The sequence below is a fragment of the Carex rostrata genome, chromosome 24 (genome assembly GCF_964058835.1).
Source record: "Carex rostrata chromosome 24, lpCarRost1.2, whole genome shotgun sequence".
NCBI classification, from domain to species: Eukaryota; Viridiplantae; Streptophyta; class Magnoliopsida; order Poales; family Cyperaceae; genus Carex; species Carex rostrata.
In genome coordinates, this window is record NC_135941.1 from 484,739 (window position 1) to 506,441 (window position 21,703).

The window sequence follows — 21,703 nt, forward strand, 5'->3', positions numbered from 1 at the left end:
AAAGTGATCTACTTTACGAGTGATGCATTTACATACAAATTTTATAAATTTTCGAGACATTTAGTATCAAGTTAAGTAAAAATTAAAAATGAAAAATGTATGCATTAAGACTTAAAAACTTTTTTTTTAAATTCTTGACTTGATACTATATAAGTTCGAAAATTTATAAATCTTTGTATATAAATACATCATTCATGAATTATATCAGTTTCAGTAGTTCGAGTTCGTCAATTACAACCTATTTGATAGATTTTGGAATCAATGACACTTGGACTGAAATACTGGTAGCTGGACTCCAAATTTGGTAAGTTTTAATAAACTTTTCTTCATATTACTTAACCATATATATCCAATTGTATGTAATAGGCTTAAAAGTACAAAAGGATCACTAAGTAAAATTCCTTATGCAACTGCTTTAATGAAAGTTTATCTTCTAACCATACTTTACTAGGATTGAATTTTGTTCCAACTGAGAAAACTAGAGAGAAAAGCCAATTGATGCCACTTGGCTATCTTTAATTAGATTATTGAACTCATATTATTAGACTAAAAGAGGCATTAAAAAAGTGTAGATTCTCTGCAATTTTTACATTTAAAAGCTCAAGTGGTGCACTAAGCAACAAATGCCTTCTGATACATGTGTAAGGTTATTATTACATGAATGCATGCCCAAATGACAAATGCACCCACGTTAGTGAAATAATGGCCCCACCTTTGCAGAGATACTTTTATCTTTATTTTTGTTAAACAACTTTTTTCTTTTTTATTTTAATTTGCCAAAAAAAAAAAACGGACCTCATAAGTCATGACGGACAGATTTCAATTGATTTATTTTTTTTGTAATTTTTTTTATTTAATAACGTCAAATTGATGAATAATATATGAGCTAATAGAAAGAAACAATCATGGCAAAATAATGAATTCCTCATAAACCATTTTGTAGAGTACGAAAATTATTATTTTCCTATAAATTAATTTTCTTGAAAATCGTAGAAAATGTAAGAAGATTTTTATATATTTCATAAACACACAAAAATATGCTCATTTAAAAACCTATTTTATCACTCGACCTCCCCTTGATTTAAAACTACAAGGGAGGGAAACAAAAATTGCAAAATTGGTATAAAAAGTTGAGAAGCAAGGCCCAAGAAAAAAGATAGTTAGTGGCAGTGCCACTCTTATATATATATAAAAAAAAAGATTAGTTGCGAAATTAAATATTTAGGAATTCTACAACTAATATTGAGATATAGAAAGGACAGTTTTTCATCCTTTCCTCAACCTACACAAGCAGTGAACAAATAAAAAAGGGATGGAAGACTTTTGTGTGTCCCAAATGGGTGACGGACATCAATTTTTGGGCCTACATCTATAATTGATTAATTGATTAACTGGTTTATGTTTAGCGACAGAGCAAATATTCAAATTCAAACAGACGATCAATTTATATCCGTCACCAACTTTTGGGGCGCAAAATATAATTCATGCCACCCTGCTTTTTTTTTTTTTTGACGGAAAATTAGACAGGAACGAATAATACTTGTCAGTCCATTATATTTTTTTTGCAAATTTTATTTAAAAATGTGTAAGAATTTAATATGAAGATAAGTATGATTATTTAAATAATTAGGTACTACCAGAAAGGGGATGAAAATGAATCGTAATTTTTTTTTTTGTGAGATGAACCCCGTAGTGGATTAGGTGCTCTAATTTGGATGTGTAAATTTTAGAACTTTCTACAAAAGCGAGGACCTTCTCTTGGTCCCATTTTTCTTCTTCTAAGAACAGCTTAGATTTTATTTTGAGCAAAATAAGAATCAAGCTCTTATTTATAAAACATTTGTCAAAAAAGAAGAAGAAGCAAGAAGTACATGAGGGAGTAAAACTTGAAAGAATAAGAATTTTTTTAAAAAAGAATGTTGGAAGAAAAGAGAAAGAAAAATACAATCAGAGAAACAACAACATATGAACAGTAAAAACTGTGAAATGCAACAGCATAAATGAATCTATTAAAAGAAATAGATGTATTGAATTAATTTAAACACAAAGCAATAGTTATTAAATTAATGATTAATTTGAACTACAAATTATCTTTATCAATGCAAGAGATGAGGGATAACTGGTTATGTATCTATTTTAATGCAATTAAAATATTATTTGATACTTCACCAAATCCCATTAAGTATGATCCCATGCATGTAATTTTCATGTTATTTAATAACGGGGAGGCTTGCATTAAATTCCATCATTTTTTCATGCATAATGTATGACAACTATATTAATACGCATTTTAATATTGGTCAAATTACATTTTGATAACTGTCTTAAATGTTCAAAATTGTACATAGTACAGACTCAGACATAATGAATTATATACTTGTTAATCTTTTCTTAAAGATTAGACGAAAACCATAATATAATTGATATTTAAATAAGGAGAGGATGCTAGAAATAATATCCTTTATTCTTAGCAAGCTTTAGCTCTAAAAAATTATATATACATTTTTTACAATATTTGTTTGGTACAAAAGAACATAACATGCTTGAAGTTAAGGATAACATTATGATCCATATATGATAATCAATGCAAATGACAGAGATCAAAGAAGAAGCACATCTGGCTATTATTATATACATGGACAGGCATCAAAATCATGACAGTGTAATGAGAGATCCATCTGATCTCAATGTTTAAATCTCTAATTTAATTATATCCATCGATTAAAGCAACAGCTTGGTTTTCTCAAAGATTATTATTACTCAAACAGAATATCAATTCACAGCCACACTTGCATTGATTTTTTTAACATTTATTTCTTTACAACTTCGAGTAATCTCCTGTGCCAGCTGGTTTCTTTCTGTCATTAACTTGGATTACCAGTTTGTTGTGCAGTAACAGTCATGTATTTTATTTTTACCGAAATCAAATAGAATATTTAATGTAATGCAAGCTGGTATTTTCTATTCATATTGGTTCAAATATAAAAGAATATAAGCATTTACAGAAGTACAAGGAACAAAAAAGTTAGGCAAAGGAAGTGAGATTCGAATAAAGAAGCGTATAAGAAAATCTTGGTTCTCTCTCCCCTCTTAAAATTTTGGGGGAATTTCATGTATAACCTCAAAAATCTTGAAGTTACATATTACCTTTCTAAAATTTACCCAACTTATTGACTATTTTTATTTAAAACTCATTTTATCATTTATTAAAAAATAAAAATATATAGTTTGTATAAGAAAAATATTTTGTCTTCTAACAGATCGATTTTCGCGGAGAAAAGACTAATTTCTCTACTTGTGATAGTGACAAATACATAATGATATTTAGACATAATTGTGTGTCCGTCACGAGTAAAATCATAAATTATTTGCTCTCACAACTGACTGATTAAGAAGCAAAATATTTCTCTTCAAGCACATTTTAATATTGTTTAGTTTAATAAAAAATTCTGAAAAATAGTAAAAAAAATTCCAAAAAATGTAAAATTTGGTCTCCAAGCACATTTTAACATGAAGAACACGTTAGAATATTCAAATAGACTATTTGAACTTTGAAAATAAAAATATGAGGGGAGGGTGCACATTAGGAGCACAAAAGGAGGGTGCATTTTAACCCTCCTCTACATATATATATATATATATATATAGAGTACGGCTAACGCGCTTCCTCTAGCATATGGGCCGAAATACTTCCGGTGGAAATTTGAAATTTCAAAATCCAAAAAGTCGATCTGAACCGTTCATCTTCTTCTCCATATTAATATCTGCTTGGAGACCAAATTTTACATTTTTCTGAAATTTTTTACTATTTATTAAGCCACTTTGAAAATCACTGATCCAACGGTAGCTTCTGATTTTTACTGTTTGGTAAGCCACCGTTGGATCAGCCATTTTCAAAGTGGCTTAATAAATAGTAAAAAATTTCAGAAAAATGTAAAATTTGGTCTCCAAGCAGATATTAATATGGAGAAGAAGATGAACGGTTCAGATCGACTTTTTGGATTTTGCAATTTTAAATTTCCACCGGAAGCATTTCGGCCCATATGCTAGAGGAAGCGCGTTAGCCGTACTCTATATATATATATATATATATAGAGTAAGGCTTGGGTGCTATGGATAGCATAGAGGGCTACGGTGCTACGGCTCAATATTCGAGTTTTCAAAATCCTAACGGTCGATCCGAACCGTTCATCTTGTTCTCCATGTGCTTGGAGACCAAATTTTCAATTTTTTGAAAATTTTTTACTATTTTTTTAGCTAGGTAGAAAATCACTTGATCTAAAAAATTCTGCACCATTCAGATATTTGATTTTCTACCTATCTAAAAAAATAGTAAAACATTTCCAAAAAATGTAAAATTTGGTCTCCAAACACATATTAATATGGAGAACAAGATGAACGGTTCGGATCGACCGTTAGGATTTTAAAAACTCGAATATTGAGCCGTAGCACCGTAGCTCTCTATGCTATCCATAGCACCCAAGCCTTACTCTATATATATATATATGTATATATAGATGGGCTATGGTGCATTGTAATGCATTATATATATATGTATATATAGATGGGCTATGGTGCATTGTAATGCATAGACACCCTTGTGCATTGGACCATAAATCATCGATTCAAAGTTCAAATGATCGATTCAAACCGTTCATCTTGTTCTCCATATTAATATGTGCTTGGAGACCAAATTTTACATTTTTTTGGAATATTTTTACTATTTTTTTAGATTTATTGAAAATCTGCAACAGTAAAAAACAGTAAAAATTTCTGGACCACTGGATCGGCAATTTTCAAAGTGGCTTAATAAATAGTAAAAAAATTCCAAAAAATGTAAAATTTGGTCTCCAAGTACATATTAATATGGAGAACAAGATGAACGGTTTGGATCAATTATTTGGATTTTGAATTGGGGATTTATGGTCCAATGCACAAGGGTGCCCATGCATTGCAATGCACCATAGCCCATCTCTCTCTCTCTCTCTATATATATATATTTAGTAAAGAGTAAAATGTGTACTTTATAAATTTAAAATGGATTTTGATAGAAAAGTTAATAAAATTAAGTTACGAGGAGGAAATATGTAGTTTTTATATTTTTGAGGGCTATATATGAAATTCTTTTTAAAATTATCATGAGATACTGAGAATAAATCTTGAGAGAACCGCTTTTTAGCTGACAAAATGAAAAGTAATGAGACCAAATCGGAATACAACCAGGGGAAGATAGGATCAAGTAATAAAAGTAGATATCAAATCTAAATTAAACTCGGACCACTTTCCTCGTGGAGTCACGCCGTTTCAATTGCAACAACAAAAAAAATTCTTCAAAATAAATGACTAACGACTTGCACTGTTGCACAATGTGTGTGGGGGTTTTTTTTTTTGTGTGGGGGGGGGGGGGGGGGGGGGGGGGGGGGGGGGGGTTAGAGATTTAACAGAACAGTTTTAGCTTCATGCAGCTCACTAACCATATACAGCGCTAGTTTCATTCTATTGTTCGTGTGCTGCATGAAGTTAAATCTGCTCTGTTAAAAACATAACCCCTTCCAAGTGGGGAGCGTCAGAGGAAGAAAAAAAAATGTGGCAATGGAAATTTATATCACCTTTAGATAATTCAAATTTGAGTTTAGATCAAACCATTGGATCTACTTTGGCACGAATATTAAAGACGGTCGGAGTGATTAAATTTTTTCGATTTTTCTGAAATTATTATACAATAATATTATTGCACAAATCAATAACATATTTATTGTATTATATTATATATACTTCTCATTGTATGTATACTTAGACAGTTTATTTGCCATTAAAAAAATATTAATAACTGAAATGATGTTAGAATAGAACATCATTATATCTATATTAAATAATCATGGTTAGGATGGCACCTATATTATTACATTATTTTTTTTCCCTCTTCAAGCTACAAATAAAGAGCATTTCCCAATGAAAAAAGAAAAAGCAGACTTAGCAGAGTCGCAATAATTCATCCATAACCATAACGTATTTCCATGCACTAGTAATTAGTAAAAAAACAGTGAAGTGGGTTCAAAATGACCCAATAGAAGAATCTCACGCTTCCTATAATAGAGTTCACAGTTCCAGAGAGAGAGAGAGAGAGAGAGAGAGATTCACAAAAAAAAAAAAAATAAAATAAAAAGAAAAGGCACAAAACACAGAAGGCCTGCTCAGCTGGGCTGGCACTCCACTAGTGTCTCATGAACCGTGCCTAAACAAAAGTACACCAACCGCCTGTCCACTGACACTCCGCCACGTGTCACAGTAGTCCATCCACCCCAGGAGAAGTGTGTGTGTTCCTCTTAAACAAGCTCTTCCTCTCATAACTCATATAAGTCATATCTGATTGCCAAATCTCACAGTTGTACTATTGAGTGCTCTCTCTTCCCTCTTCTCTTCTTTACACAACCCTCCAATATAAATTAAGATATATATATATAGAGAGAGAGAGAGAGAGAGAGATAAATATCATGGGCAATTGTCAGGCAGCCGAGGCGGCAACGGTGATCATACAGCACCCGGGAGGAAAGGTGGAGAGATTGTATTGGCCGACGAGTGTGGCTGATGTGATGAAAACCAACCCGGGGCATTACGTTGCGCTCGTCATCGTATGTGTTTCGGATAAGGAGAAGAAGCAGGAAAGCGGGGCTGAGAGCGGCGCTGCAAGAGTTACTCGTGTTAAATTGCTCAAGCCGAAAGATATGCTCTTGCTCGGCCAAGTTTATCGGCTTATCACATCTCAAGGTAATACTTTGTGTTGTGCATGTTGATTTCGCAAACTTTGCAAAAAACAAATAGTTGGGGGCCACATTGCAAATTTTACCAAGTTTTGAGGACCTTGATGGAGAAGAAAATTGATTCTGCAAGTGGTCCAAACTTTGGTTGGTGCAGTATAATTGTTTTTTTTGTGTGTTGTGGATGCAGAAATGAAGGTGGAATGATTAATTTGTGAGTTTATTTATTTTATTTTATGTTATTTTTGTTTTGTTTTTGCAGAAGTGACAAAGGCTCTTCAAGCAAGGAAATCTGACAAAATGAAGAAAATGCAAAATGATTTGGGAGATGAGAAACAAAAGCTAAAAGAGAAGCATAGAAATCACCATGAAAAGCAAAATGCAGCCCAAAGAAGACATAGTGATGCTCATAGTGATAAGGTAAAATATTTTGGGGATATAATAAATTTTAGGATTTTTTCAGGTGTTTTAGCAATTTGAATTTATGTTTGTATATTTAGATGCTATTTTGTGATTCATAGCTGCAAGAGGCAATTATATAAATATAATTTGAAAGAAAATGACAAATCAAAGTACATGCATAAACAAATCTGTCAAACCAGTAGTATATAATTTGACAGTACGGAGGCTAGTTGCAGAAAGAGCAGTAGGTTCCTCTGTGGATTGATGTGGATGTACTTGATTACTTGGCTTTTCAGAAATAAATATATAACTTAAACTAATTTAGAGGTTGTATTTAAATTTAACATTAAAAATGTCTTGATCACTTTAAAAAAAAAAATCTTGACCAGAGCTCTTTGAACAATTATTCAGGTAATTAAACAGGAGAGAGATCAGAAGCATAGAAGTAACGGGAGTAGCAGTAGCAGTACACAACCGATAAACCGAGCTCGGCACTGGCGTCCTTCATTGATTAGTATTTCTGAAGCGATGAACTGATACTTTTTTTCATGATCTATACTTGTATCATAAGATTTGCCTGATCCAAAGCAAGCTAATTGCAAAATCAAGCCGAGAGGAGTTCGAGATGGTGTCGGTAAATCAAGAGTGGAGAAACGAGAAGTGGTTTTTTCCGGTGAGATTTCATTTCAGTGAGATGAAAATTAGAGAGAAATAATTTCATTTCATCACAAAAGCTTGAAATCTTGATATAGATGATCTCATGTTAATGTACATTTTGGTCCAAATTATTTAGTTTATTGAAAAATCTAAGGAATCAATTCTACTGAGGTAATAATATTCTATCTTTAGTGTCATGTATGCAATTAGCTTTAACAATATCTGACATATATTTTAGCTTCTAATACTGATCAACTAATTAACAATTAATTGTTTTGATACCAGTTTCGTCACGACACATGACATGACTTGCGTGTTAATTGATGTGTCTTCTTTCGATTAAAAGTGACACGTCATGTAACGTGACTAATTTTTTTACCATTATTTTTTATTGTAATTTATTTTGTAAGAGTTTCTTATTTTTTAATATTTTTAATTATAATTTTATGTAATAAATGTGATTAGTCATGTCACGTGTGGTAATGTTGGCTTTATTGCCCTCCACAATTTAGTCTTTGCTATATATTTTGAAAATAAATTTTGATCACGACACGTCACATCACATCAGATCACGTTTACTTTGCGAACTTGCCTTACTGTTCTCATTACATAACCAATAATTAGAACATTACATAACCAATAATTAGAACCACAACAGCAACAACTCAATTATCTTATTTAAATCAAAATAAACCAAAATCATGTAATGCTTTGGAAATCATGTCTCAAACAGTGCTAAGCTTTTGAGCTGTGAGTTTAATTAAGGCGGTTCAATGGAGTCCCCTTTAAAACTAATGCAATCAATATAAATTGATTTCCATATGGGCTCCAGGTTACAGCTCAATTCCTACTGGCACTTATTATCTGCATAAAACAATACAATATGGGATACCCACTTTTGATATAATATATCTTTTTTTATCATAAGTATTTCATTTTATTCTTTAATTCTTTCATGCCGGTATGATTCTTTCTACTAATACCTGTGTCAAGGGATACCAGGGCATTTGAAATTACCTGGTTTTGCTAAGAAGAATTCCAAATCTGTTTCAGATGCTCCAAATTAATCAGTGTTTTGAAATAGTTATCATAGAAGGAAATTAGTTTTTTAAGTATGATGAAATAATATTTAATTATATTATCAGAGGTATGGTACATTGTCACACATGGAATTAATAGAAATCTGACGTACGTTACATTCAAGGACAGTACTTGGAAATCCAAAATATTGGATAAGCTCAGAAAGACAGTAACAAGATTGTTTGCTCTGGTGCAATTTAATTTCCTGACTGGTAGGTACTGTTCAGATTTTATCCATACAGCAGGACTAGGGGTGATTAATGAGCGAGCATGAGCGAGTTAGGGTATGCTCGTGCTCGCTCATTAAGTAAATGAGCGAGTTGTTAATGAGCGAGTTGTTAATGAGCGGATAAATGAGCGAGTTGTTAATGAGCGAGTTTTTAATGAGCGAGTTATGAGCGGCTCACGAGTTATGACTTGTGACTTATAACAAAATTATATAGTGTACCGACGCATAACAAAATTTGTTAAAAATCATCATAATAAATTGTCATAATTCATTTAAATAAAATATAATAAAAATTCAACAAAAATATAATCATATTACAAAAATAGAATAATTCAAGTATCCAACAGAAACTAAAAAAATCCAACAGCTATCGTCTTGTCGATTTTGACGGTCCTACTTGTGACATACACAGAGATATTTCCTTGTCACATACCTGCAAATTTGTATGATGAAAACAATAATGAAAATTCATCTTAAACAATAAATATGATTCGTCTGTTAAATATGAAAACAATAATGCAAATTTTGACGGTCCTACTTGTGACGGTCCTACTGGTTCGTCTGTTAGATTTTGGGTTTTGGGCTTTAGACAGGTTTTGGGCTTTAGATAGGTTTTGGTTTTGCACTTCTGCGATTTACAAAAAAAATAAATATGAAACCATGATTCATGAATATTATTAGTATATTAAATGTTACACAGAATTACACATGATTAAATGTGGCAGGGATTAAATGTGACAAATTCTTAATGAGCGAGTTGGGTCATGCTCATGCTCGCTCATTAAGTAAATGAGCGAGTTGTTAATGAGCGAGTTGTTAATGAGCGGATAAATGAGCGAGTTTAGGCGAGCTGTTAATGAGCGAGTTATGAGCGGCTCACGAGTTATGAGCGATTTACTCACCCCTAAGCAGGACACATGGAGAAGAATCAGTAAAAAAAGAAAAAGAAAAAAAGGAGAACAGTCACGTACTTTTTCTGAGAAATAAAAAAATATCATCAATATGATATTTTTTTTTTGTATTTTAATAGAATAAAAATAATTGTCTATTTTCTAAGTGCTGAATATTTAACCTTTAACAACTATTTTGAGAATGATAGATAATATCCTTCCTAATTTGGTTTGATAATTTTATGATACCAGTACTTTCTTCACAACATAATTAATTACCAAATTATGTTCCATTTTTTCCTAATAATTTCAGTTCATTGAATTCCAACTCATAGTTGAGTTGCTAAAATTAGCATTGACAAAATAGCTCCATCATGAAATTTCAAGTCTACATTTGCACATTTGTCCCTTTTCTCTATATTAATTTGCCAAATAGTCATCATCAAAAGTCCTGATCATGATTAATAGGCTACGCGAACCAATTGAAAAGTTGGTACATCACGCCATTAAATGAGATAAACACAAAAAAACATTAGGTACATCCTATTCAACTTAATTAATGCACGACAAATCTGCAGTTCCATTTATCTTTAGTACTCAAAGAAAAGTTCCGAGCTATTTTTTTATTTATAGAAAAATATAAAAATAATATACGGTAATAGATGGATTGTTTGAAACAATTTTATCCTACATAATGAATAAGTTTGTTTTTCATAATTTCTTTAAGCAATTCTAAAGAAATCGAAACAAACATTTAACAATTATAAAGAAATCGAAACAAACTTTTAGTTATCTTAAAACTCAGCTGAAAATAGATCAACACTTCATCTAAGAAGCTAAGTATTTATAAAAAAATAGTTATATAATGTGCAAATTAACAAAATATATCATAATTGATATCCATTAGCAAATTAACTTGCATTGCTCCTATTTAGATAGTATATTAAAGTCGAAGATCATTCTCGGTTTAATATGGTTTCGAACCGGAGACTACCAAGTTTAGTATAAAATTAAATCCAAAATACCATTTTTAGTTTGGAGAAATCAAAATTGAAGATCATTCTCGGTTTGGATAATTCATTATGCCATTTTCAAACATAGCCGCAACTTTCTTGTTCGCCCTTTCTCTAGACATCAAGTCATTGTGTTTTGTTGAAATCACAGCAGCAAAGGTCCAAGTTCAATTTCTTCTTCTGGATTATTCAAGATACATGTACATGCTGAGGTTCATATTGTAGTTTAGAATTTTGTAGATTTGTATTTATAATATAGAAAATACTAACCGGTATTAGTAAAGTCGGTAATAGAAAACCATGTATTGTCTAGAAAATTACACCACCGACATATGCTAGTATAAATAGAGATGTGAGGAGTGTGCATGAGTGAATATGAGAAATACATATCTTGTAGTACTCTCTTAAGTGATAGAAATAAAGTTAATATTTAATATTTTTGTCTACTTATCTTTAATGCAACAAGTAACATTCATGTCCATTTACTCTTTGATCGGAACATAGCAAAATCGCTTAAAACACAAAATGGAATCAGAATTGTACCATATCGTCTGATCGGAAGCGGAGACAACGAGATAAACGATTTTACTTCACGTGGCTTTTCCGCCTCCTAATTGCGTTGAAAATACCGACAAAAACTAAAGAATTTGGTAAGAATAACATTTAGACATTTTATAAAACGATAACTTATACCACTGAAGTCTAAATTCTTCTGATAATTCCAATCTGCAAGAGAGATAAATACGTGATTGGAGTCCTTTGGACAAGGTCTCTCCATTTTTCTCGACAAAAAAAATATGACTTTCCGCATCCATAACAGTAGTAACATCTAATTAATCTATCCCTGGTGAAGTTGCAAGAGCCGATTTTAGAGGGACCTATAAATAAGAAAAACTACATTTTATTAAATTTTTTGATAAATAGCTATATTAAAAATATTTGTATAAAAAAATTCAGTTCCTTCTATGGAATTAAAATCTCAGGACAATCCTTCTATTGCTCTATATTGTTTTGAAATAACTTCTATAAATAAAAAATTGTGAAAACTTCCACCTTATTCTATTTTTTTTTTTAATTTCCTTTTGTCTTGATCGGATAGAAGCTGTAGCTATCAGCATTTAATATGAATATTTATTATTTGAAAGTGACCAAAAGGACTGCAGATCAGTATTCAGTACACATTTGATTTCTTTACCTGTCGGTATGCAGTGCTGATTTACCTCTTAATTTGAGCCCATATAATAGGCCTGGATAAATTATATCATGAGGTCAATTTGAGGCCTAAGACCAGAAAGAACCAAGTCATTTCTTGAACTGGGCCGTTAATTTAGCAGGCCATCTTATAACATGTTTTTATACTATACTATAATATTTGTAAGTTTGTCTCATCCAAAATATTGGAATTATACTGTGAAGATCTTATTGGTTTATATTCATAGGTTATACAATCATGTAAAATGCCGATCTTATTACTACAACATTTCCACCCGGACCACCCCCATAAATTGTCCCTTGCCACCAAATATCGTTTCAAAAAACAGCTTTACTGAATCAGTTTTCCTTTCTGAAATATGCTGCTATTTAGCACGTACATATATGTCATGTACAAATAAATAGGAGAATTTAGTTTAGATAATTAAAGAAAAACTCATGAACTTGTTTCGGATAGGAGGAAGAAATAAATAAACCTTTAGTTATATTGTCATGCACAAACCATTGATAAATTTGAATTTATATGGTTTTTTTTAAGGTTGAATTAAGATGGGTTTTTATTTAACAAATTTTGCCACACTTTGATTAACATTTATTTCTTCCGTGCTTCTGTCCAGAAACAGGGTGTCCTTTCTCAGGTTCTACAGGGGCATTACAGGAGCATCTGACAAAGGATCACCAAATTTCCTTGCGCAATTTCCGCTACGGAGAAACCGTTCGAATTTCTCTTACCTCGGCACTTCCGGTTGAGGTTTTCAAAGGGGAGGATGGCAACATCTTTGTGCTTTGTTATACCCAAAAATGGCAATCTGATGCCTTGTTTGTTGTCAGTGTTCAACAGCCTAATTCGGACCGCAGGCCTCAGTTCATGTTTGCTTTGGAAGTAAGGAACCGTGATTTAATGTGGATTGTTGCAACGGGGAGGAGCAAACCTGTCCCGAGATCCACACTAAAAGACCGTTATGATCGACCATGTCTTTCAAGGTCTCATGTTCAAGCACACTAACACACATGGGGGGACCCAAGAAGGAATTGGGGTAGGCAAATGTCTACTTATAGATTTGAATTTTTTATTTTTGATCTAGTACTAATTGTTTAGTATGTCTACCCCTAGAACAATGTAGTGTCTCTTATGGCTTGAGCTAGTATGATTCTTGAACTGATTCCTTCTGTGCTTTGCTCGATTTTGCATATTTTTTTTTTATGAGTGTGATGCTCTATTTCATAAATAGAATGAGAGAGAAGAAGAGAACAAGAAATATCTGACGGTAAACCTATCATTACAATTTTAAGGAAATAGACTGGCAAAACTTTTTGAACATTTTATTATTCAATACATATATTTTGGTTAAATTTTCATCTAAGTTTTAACTTCAGTTTGCTAATTTCTAAGAACAGTCCCACTTTGAACTGTGCCAGACGAATTTTTAATTAGCATAGAAAAAAATATTTTAATACAGTGTCAATCGATTTCATGATTATAACATATTTTTAATAAACATAGTTATAGGGATTGAGTTGCAATTGTATACTCGATAAGTTAATGGGTTTGAACTCGATTAGTGCCCTACCCTGACATAAATCTTGGACCCGCCCCTGCTTGTTGGATTTATTGCAAACTTCGTTGGATTTAATGCCAACATTGAGCATATATGTAATCTAATTATGGATTGTTTATTGTCATATATGATTGTCAATTAAAGTGATCAAATAAGGTAATAGACAATTAATATATTCATTAGGATGTGATCCATAAATGTGTAGAACAATTTAGGCAAATATCAAATCATTGATGGACTGATTATAAAATTTGCAATTAAGGAAATCGATTCTCAACCTGCTGCACGGATTTTGATGCAGTTGCACATTTTTTGATGCACTTTTCTTTTAAGTTGACATGTGGCCAGAAAATCAGTTTAGGGTTAGGGTTTGGCAATATGTCGACTCTACATCTCTATATATAAGAATTGGTCCCCAAGGCACAAGGTAACAAAGAAAAACACAGAAACTGAACATATGTTTTTCTCTTAAGAAAAATACAATTCTGTGTGCCTTCTCTTCTTCTTCCACCATCAAAGAATAGAGAAGAGAAACCATTAGGAAATATGGAGATGATTTCTCAAGGGCCACACCTTGTTGTCTTGGAAGACTTATTCCTCGACCCGACGATAAAAGGCGAGAAAGACTTCTTGCCATTGAAGACTTGTCTTGTGCTCACGGAGACGGCTTGCTCTACAAGGCTTTGGTTATTCCATGACAAACGACATGGAATCAGGTATTATGTTTCGCACTTATGATTTATGTTTTGGGTCTCTTTGACATAGGACGATCTTTAGGTTAAGGTGGGGAACTGTTTCTCCTTCCCCGGAGTGTAAGTGTTTGACTCCTATATAAGATGTAATTGTTTGATTTCTAGATAATTGTTTGACCTTTATGATTCCCCAACACTGCTAACATACACAAGAGACCTGCAGATGCATATCTTTTTGTATTCAGGCCTGCCCTGTTCCAGAACAAGTATCTTGATCCATATGTCTCTTGTAATTGTGGTTGTTGAATTAATGAATATGTATGTCTCTGTCGCTTAATGTGCTTTATAAAGCATGGGCCCTCTTGCATTTCACATTCTTATCTCTGTTTTTAAAGTCTAAATGATTGATCTGAACCGCTTAACATGATATCCATATTAAAATGTGATTGAAGATCAAATTTTACATTTTGGTTATAATTGTATAGGTTGTGTTATATATATATATAGCTGGACCCATATATATATATATATATATATATATATATATATATATAGCCGGACCCATATATATATATATATATAGAGATGGGCTATGGTGCATTGCAATGCATGAACCATCTTATGCATTGCACTATTAATCATGGATTTAAAGTCCAAAAGACCAATCTGAACCGTTCATCTTGTTCTTCATATTAATATGTGCTTGGGGACCAAATTTTACATTTTTTGGAATTTTTTTACTATTTATTAAGCAATTTTGAAAGTCGCTGATCTGATGGTCCAGAAAATTTTACTGTTTTTTACTGTTTACAGCAAAACAGCAATTTTCAAAAATGCTTAATAAATAGTAAAAAAATTCCAAAAAATATAAAATTTGGTCTCCAAGCACATTTCAATATGGATTAAACATCTAACGGTTCGGATCGGTCGTTTGGACTTTAAATCCGTGATTATAGTGCAATGCATAAGGGGGTTCATGCATTGCAATGCACCATAGCCCATCTATATATATATATATATATATATATATATTTAGATTAAGTACCATTGTCATCCTCTCAATGGCAGTCGACTGCCATAATCAATCAAGAATGGAGATGATCAGGGCAACTGTAATGAGTTCTAAGAAATTTACAAAGAAAAAATAAACAAAAAAGAGGATCCTTTAATGCATTTTGACAAACAGCCAGAGCTGACATCCTGACAATCTGGGCCAAAATATGATCAATAATGCACCCAATACTAAATGAAATGTTCAACTTGGAAATATCACCTCCATCATTAAACCATGCATTGAGTATTGATTGATTAATTAAGTGCAACTCTGCCATGTGCCCTCAAAATTAAGGATATCAGGATCTCTATTAAACTCAATGCCTTGCATTCCACAATTAAATAATACTACACAATTGAACCTCTTTACCTTATAATTTAGAGAGATAAACAAGGAAGAAGTGAAGTATGACATGCATGAGTGTAATAATGGCTTAATTATTAAGTAAACCACATATTTATTTGCAAATTGATTAAGTAAATCACAAAAAACTCATTAGGAGCAACTATTATGCCCATGAATTTGTGAAATGGAAAGGAATCGACAAATTTCGTTCTATGTAAACATTGGATCTCTTTCCTCTCGCTTCCTTCTTCTCGATGGAGGGGAAGAGGAGAGAGAAGCGAACTCGACACGGACACCCGGCATAACTCTCTGCTGCGAAAGGATTACTGGTTGTTTTCTCTCAACATTGCTATTAACCGCTATTTGTTTCATTAATTGATAGCAGCTACCAATTCCATCCTGCAAAATTTTGTCAAATTATAAAGAGAGAAAATTTTATTTCATTATTTTTAGTTGCATATAAAGGTCATGCTTGATTGCTATTTAAATTTAACAAGGATCTAATTGCTTATTCCATCTTACACTTCCTGTTCTACATCTTTTTGTCAGTTAAGTCATGGCTTAAACTAAATTGACTAGAAAAGAGAGAAATTTAAAAAAATAATCAAATGTCTATGACAATGGATCCTAGCTACATGCGGAGTAATATATAGTAGATTAAGTTAATTCTCCTGAGGCGGTGATTTAACTAATTATATTGTTACTTCATCATCAATCGTATGACAACTTAAGTGTAAAGTAAGATATCTACCTCTTACTTCACAATCAAACATGACCATAAAAAAAGATATATATACAATACTCTCTTGTGAAATTTTCATTTTGAAATTTACTATTTACCATAGGCTAGAAACTCTCTTGTGAAATTTTCATTTTGAAATTTACTATTTACCATAGGCTAGAAAACAATTAGAATAATATAACATGCTTACCTGAGTGAGACCACTGCACCATACAACAGCAGTGTCAAGATTAGTAAATGCCAGATCTTGAATCTCATCACTTGCACAAATTATGGCAGCTGCTGCCAATGAAGATGCCCTGTGGTCCAGGAAATCTATTTCTACAATATTTTGAGCAATACAATACAATATTGCTTATATATCTATGTAAACTTAACATATCTTATTTGGATATATACATATATAGTATATAGGTACCATACCATGCAAAGTAGATAAAATGATTTTAGTAGCTCTGGAAACCAAATATCTGGCGTATTTCCCGGATGGATCCGCCTTGTACGCAAAGAATTCAATAAATTCAAAGGGGGTCACGGACCGGAGCCTCCAGTCCAGTGCAGCTAAGACTAAGAGCTCCAATCTTTGAATTGTTTTAGCCTCAAAAACAAATTCACCACTATCAGCCTGTGTCAACAGTACAGGCACAGTGATAAGTTATAGTTGACTAGGTCAGATATGACTGTTTCTAAAACTATATATATATAGCTACTAATTTAATGGCACAAGGCCATATATATGATATATATCTACTGTGTTACAACAGTAACATATAAAAAAAAAAAGATGATGAAACTTTAGTGTACTACAGAACAAAAATACTGTGTATTAATTAATTACAAGGAGCTTAAATTGGTAAGGCATTTATTGTCTATCAATGGAAGTTAACCCATTTAATAACAAAATACTATTTGATATATGCACATTTAAGAGTAAATATATCAGAGAGGAAAGATGCAATTATAAAAAAAAAAAAAAAAATGCATCTATATATATACCTGAAGGTCAAGAAGGGAAGGAATAAAAGTTTCTTCCATTTTCATAGCAAGAGAGAGGCATGTAACTGCCAAGAGTTGCATTCCCCATTCTTTTTCTTCCTGTCTTACCAAAAATTAACATTTGTCAATGGTGATTTCAATATTAATGTTTGCTTATCCTCAATCTAAACAAGTAATATTCATGCGTATTTTGATAACTTATTTTTAAATTCAACTTTAATCACCATCGTCATTATTTAAAATATTAATTTGACATTCACCGCTAAACTATCAACCGAGTCCTTGGCAAATACTTGTCCGTCATAGCGGGTTCCATTCTTGATTTAAAACAATATTTAATTTAGGATTAGTTAAAAATCATGTTTGGAAACCAATGGTTATTGTGACTTTAGCCGTTAAAAAAACCCGTTTATACCGTTATGACATTCTCACTCTTTTCCGTTGCAAATTTTCTTAGTATTAGAGAATGTAACGAGTGCAATGATTAACACTTTTGTACTGACAGCATAACTTCAGGTACAAATGATTTCTCATGTTTATCCTATAATATATGTTTTCTAGAGTCTATATATACTAAATAAACAAATTTCATACCAATAATCGGTGGAGTGAGAAAAACCGATCAATGTAATCCACGGCTAGATATGCAGTTACAGGAAGAAAAAGGTGACGAGCCCGTGCCTGTACTATTTTCTTATCAGTAGATAGTAATCGAAAAAAAAGTTAAAAAATTTAATCCATCATTATAAGCATTAAAAGAAAAAACCTTGAGAACCCATGATACAGAATCTGCTCTTGAAAACAAGTCGAATGAGTGAGAACGGAGACGGCTTACGTAATCAGACCGGATTGAGTGGTCCGACTCGGTTTCTATAAGCCTGGCAAGCACTTCTTTATCATCATCCGAGAAAGATACATTTGTGGAGCACCTATTCAAACCTGAGTCGGATTCAAGTGATTCAGCATCTTCACTGCACAAAAGATCCTGTAAGCCTAGTGGCATGGTCGCAAATCATTTCCTAACCATGAGAGGCAGAGAGGAAATAGAGAGAGAGAGAGAGAGAGAGAGAGAGAGAGAGAGGAGAAGAGAAGGCAAGAATAATGTGTTCTCTTGAAGGAAATGTATTTATACATGTGATACTATTGAAAGAATGAGATACTTGCATAGACCTGTTTCCGCATAAACCGTGAGATATCCAACTGAGAAACGAAATGTAGCATCTGTTTAGGGAAACCCTAGATATAAAATATTAATTGTACGTACTAGGAATGTGACAACAAGAAGGAAATTTATTATAAAAGCAGATATGATGTGCCCATAATTGGTGGTTATTTGTATTAATTATATATATGGATGACAGATAAAAGTTGGGCTTTGTTTCATCGAACAATTACAAATTATGCTTGTGGGACATTGGGTATATAGTCTATGTTGTGAATTAGACTTGCTCCTTATGGCAGATGCTATTATGTTGTTTGTCATTTCATTCAACGAACAACGGATTACAATAGCTGGCCTAATGCGAGATCTTGTGAGCAAATATTTTGTTTTTTTAGAAATTGAAATAATTGATTTGTGAGGAACAAATTGATGATTTTTCTCTCTCAAAGAATACCAATGACTGGACTATTGATTTAATTTAGGATAGGAAGGACCGAATTAATGGTTCAGTCACCCCTGAGTCGATCAGACATGCAATTCATCAGCATTAATATAGATTGCAGGGGGGGGGGGGGGGGGGGGGGGGGGGGGGGAGAAGGAAAGGAGGATTCGAATTTTGAAAATTCAATCTAGGAGGGTGATTGAATCAATGGTTATTAGGAGGAAAGTCCAAATATCTTATATTATTTTTAGGAGGAAAGTCCAAATATCTTATAGTGATTGAAAAAAAAAAAAACCCTTATATTGTTTTTAGGAGGAAAGTCCAAATATCTTATAGTGTCACATATCATTTATGTTTACTTTTCAAAGTCGAAATAATCAGTTCAATCCATCAACATAATTTTTATATTAAAATGTAATGTTATTACTTGCAAGCATAAACTTTTTTTACTATTTTCTTCTATTACATTAAAATTTCACCACAATCCATCTAATATTATATATATTTTATATTAATTTGTCAAAAAAGAGAGATTCTGCTGCAAAAGGATTGGCAAGATCGATGGGGCCCACGTATGTTGAGCCAATTATGCGGCAATGCATTTGTAGAAGGGCAGGACTATTTCAGTGTTCTGTTGGGAGCTTTTAATTTGCTACGTACCACTTGAGTTTGACATGTACTGTCGTTGTTCTTTTATTTCTTGATGCTGGGTATGACTTGTCAGATATTATACTGTGGCCTGAATTGATTGAGCTCCTGGCACAGGGTCTCACTGATGCGTCTGCAACGGATCCATCGGATCGATGATTGGTTCATATAGCTTACCTTTGTTTATGCTGAAACAAATCATAGCTTCCAAAATTGTGCTTGTGTTGTGTGTAGGTGGGTGGGTTGTGTGTGTGTGTGTGTGTGGGGGGGGGGGGTGGGGGGGGGGGGGGGGGGGGGGGGGGGGGGGGGGTTTAAAGTTTTAATTGATTGTAAGGAGAAAAACAAAATCTGACAAGAAATGAAAGTATGCTGTTAAGTGTGTTGTTAAGTACGTTAGGTGTGTCCGTGTTGTGTTACAACACTAGTTTAGATATGTACTATGTTAGGTGTGTCCAAATTAACATGTTTCAATGTTTATTTATGATTAATCGCTTGACGGTACTCTATCCATCTGATAATCGCATACCTTTATTTACAATACTAGTTGTGCCATGTCGACACGTGTGTCTATGTTGTTTTTAATGCGTATTGTGTTGTACAGTGTATATAGTGCTGAATACTCTCACCCCCATAGTGACAAGGTACTCGAATTATACCCGTTTAATTCTTTTTTGGGGTGATGCCGAACCGAACACCGAATTATTCGGTTGACCGAACTTTGACCGAATTAAACCCGAATAATTTCCGAATTTTAGGAACTTTTCCCGTATTTTACGAATTATTCACGAATTTTTCCTGAATTTTGACAAGAACAATTATTTTTTTGGTTTTTTATTTTTTTACTCCCTTGCAGGACTGAGATTTCTGATCTAGATAATTCCGAATCATTCCCGAATTATACCCGAATCACGAATTTTTGATCTCGCCGAACCGAACCCGAATAATTCATTCGTCACTATGCTCACCCCTGAACACAACATGCACAAGTACATGGTACGAGTAGAGTATGCATCAACGCAGCATGTACTTGTCTACATGGCATGCATACACGTCATCACAGAGCGCACAAACTAACGTATTGTGTATGTGTTGTGTCGAAAGACGTGCATAATATCAACTAACAAGAAAAATGCAATTAACACGTGATGAGTAGCAAAAGTAGGAGACCAATAGACACATGAACTATGAACAGAACCAAATAAGATGCTCGAAGAAAATAATTCATTTTCGTACTATGAACAGAACCAAATAAGTGCATATGTAGAAGGGTTGGACTATTAACTTCAGTTTTGTTGGGAGCTTTGCTACCACTTATATATAGTTTGAGTGTCGTTGTTCTTTTATTTCTTTAATTTTTTGAAACTGGGTATGACTTCTCAGATGATATTTTTTGTAGGACAAGAGAAATTAAGAAAATAAATTGTATTTTAATTTTATTTTTTTAGTTACAAGTGTCTCTATTTATAAAAGAAATAAAAAAAATAGGATTATTCACTATTATATTTAATTACAAGACACTATTTTTTAGTATATTAATTACATAACACTAGTATCTACATGCAACTAGCCGTTACAATTTAAAATTGAAATTCTATTTTATATTTTAACACTTCTCCTCAAGCTAGAAATGTAATACCGTACAATCATAGCTTGCTTGTAATTTTCTCAAATGGACTCGGATCCAAGCTTTTTGTGAAGATATCCGTGAGTTGATCTTCACTTTTTACGTATGGTGTTTCAATTTCTTTTGCTTGAACATTTTCTCTAATAAAGTGATAATCCAATTCTATGTGTTTTGTCCGCTCATGAAACAAGGGATTTG

General features: G+C 32.7%; 2 protein-coding genes across 2 annotated transcripts; one reads left to right on the plus strand and one right to left on the minus strand.

The window, feature by feature from the left end:
• The first annotated feature begins 6,387 nt into the window (after positions 1-6,387).
• LOC144575878 (uncharacterized) lies at positions 6,388-8,002 on the plus strand. The gene is made up of 3 exons (XM_078326131.1): positions 6,388-6,768; positions 7,021-7,178; positions 7,572-8,002. The coding sequence occupies exons 1-3, from the start codon at positions 6,495-6,497 to the stop codon at positions 7,695-7,697; spliced, it is 558 nt and encodes a 185-aa protein (XP_078182257.1). The 5' UTR covers positions 6,388-6,494; the 3' UTR covers positions 7,698-8,002.
• Positions 8,003-15,852: 7,850 nt separating this feature from the next.
• Positions 15,853-18,632, minus strand: LOC144575996 (cyclin-D1-1-like). The gene is made up of 6 exons (XM_078326266.1): positions 18,396-18,632; positions 18,224-18,310; positions 17,630-17,728; positions 17,057-17,258; positions 16,824-16,954; positions 15,853-16,290 (listed from the first exon to the last, which is right to left on the minus strand). The coding sequence occupies exons 1-6, from the start codon at positions 18,630-18,632 to the stop codon at positions 16,102-16,104; spliced, it is 945 nt and encodes a 314-aa protein (XP_078182392.1). The 3' UTR covers positions 15,853-16,101.
• Between the last annotated feature and the right edge of the window lie 3,071 nt (positions 18,633-21,703).

What these genes read in the sequence shown, in the direction of transcription:
- LOC144575878 (XM_078326131.1), top strand. Translation starts at nt 6,495, where the DNA reads ATGGGCAATTGTCAGGCAGCCGAGGCGGCAACGGTGATCATACAGCAC. An exon ending in TCGGCTTATCACATCTCAAG is followed by an intron (nt 6,769 to 7,020) that starts GTAATACTTTGT and finishes TTGTTTTTGCAG; the next exon opens with AAGTGACAAAGGCTCTTCAA. An exon ending in GTGATGCTCATAGTGATAAG is followed by an intron (nt 7,179 to 7,571) that starts GTAAAATATTTT and finishes ACAATTATTCAG; the next exon opens with GTAATTAAACAGGAGAGAGA.
- LOC144575996 (XM_078326266.1), bottom strand. Translation starts at nt 18,632, where the DNA reads ATGCCACTAGGCTTACAGGATCTTTTGTGCAGTGAAGATGCTGAATCA. An exon ending in CATTTTATCTACTTTGCATG is followed by an intron (nt 16,955 to 17,056) that starts GTATGGTACCTA and finishes AAAATATTGTAG; the next exon opens with AAATAGATTTCCTGGACCAC. An exon ending in GGTGCAGTGGTCTCACTCAG is followed by an intron (nt 16,291 to 16,823) that starts GTAAGCATGTTA and finishes AAAATTTTGCAG; the next exon opens with GATGGAATTGGTAGCTGCTA.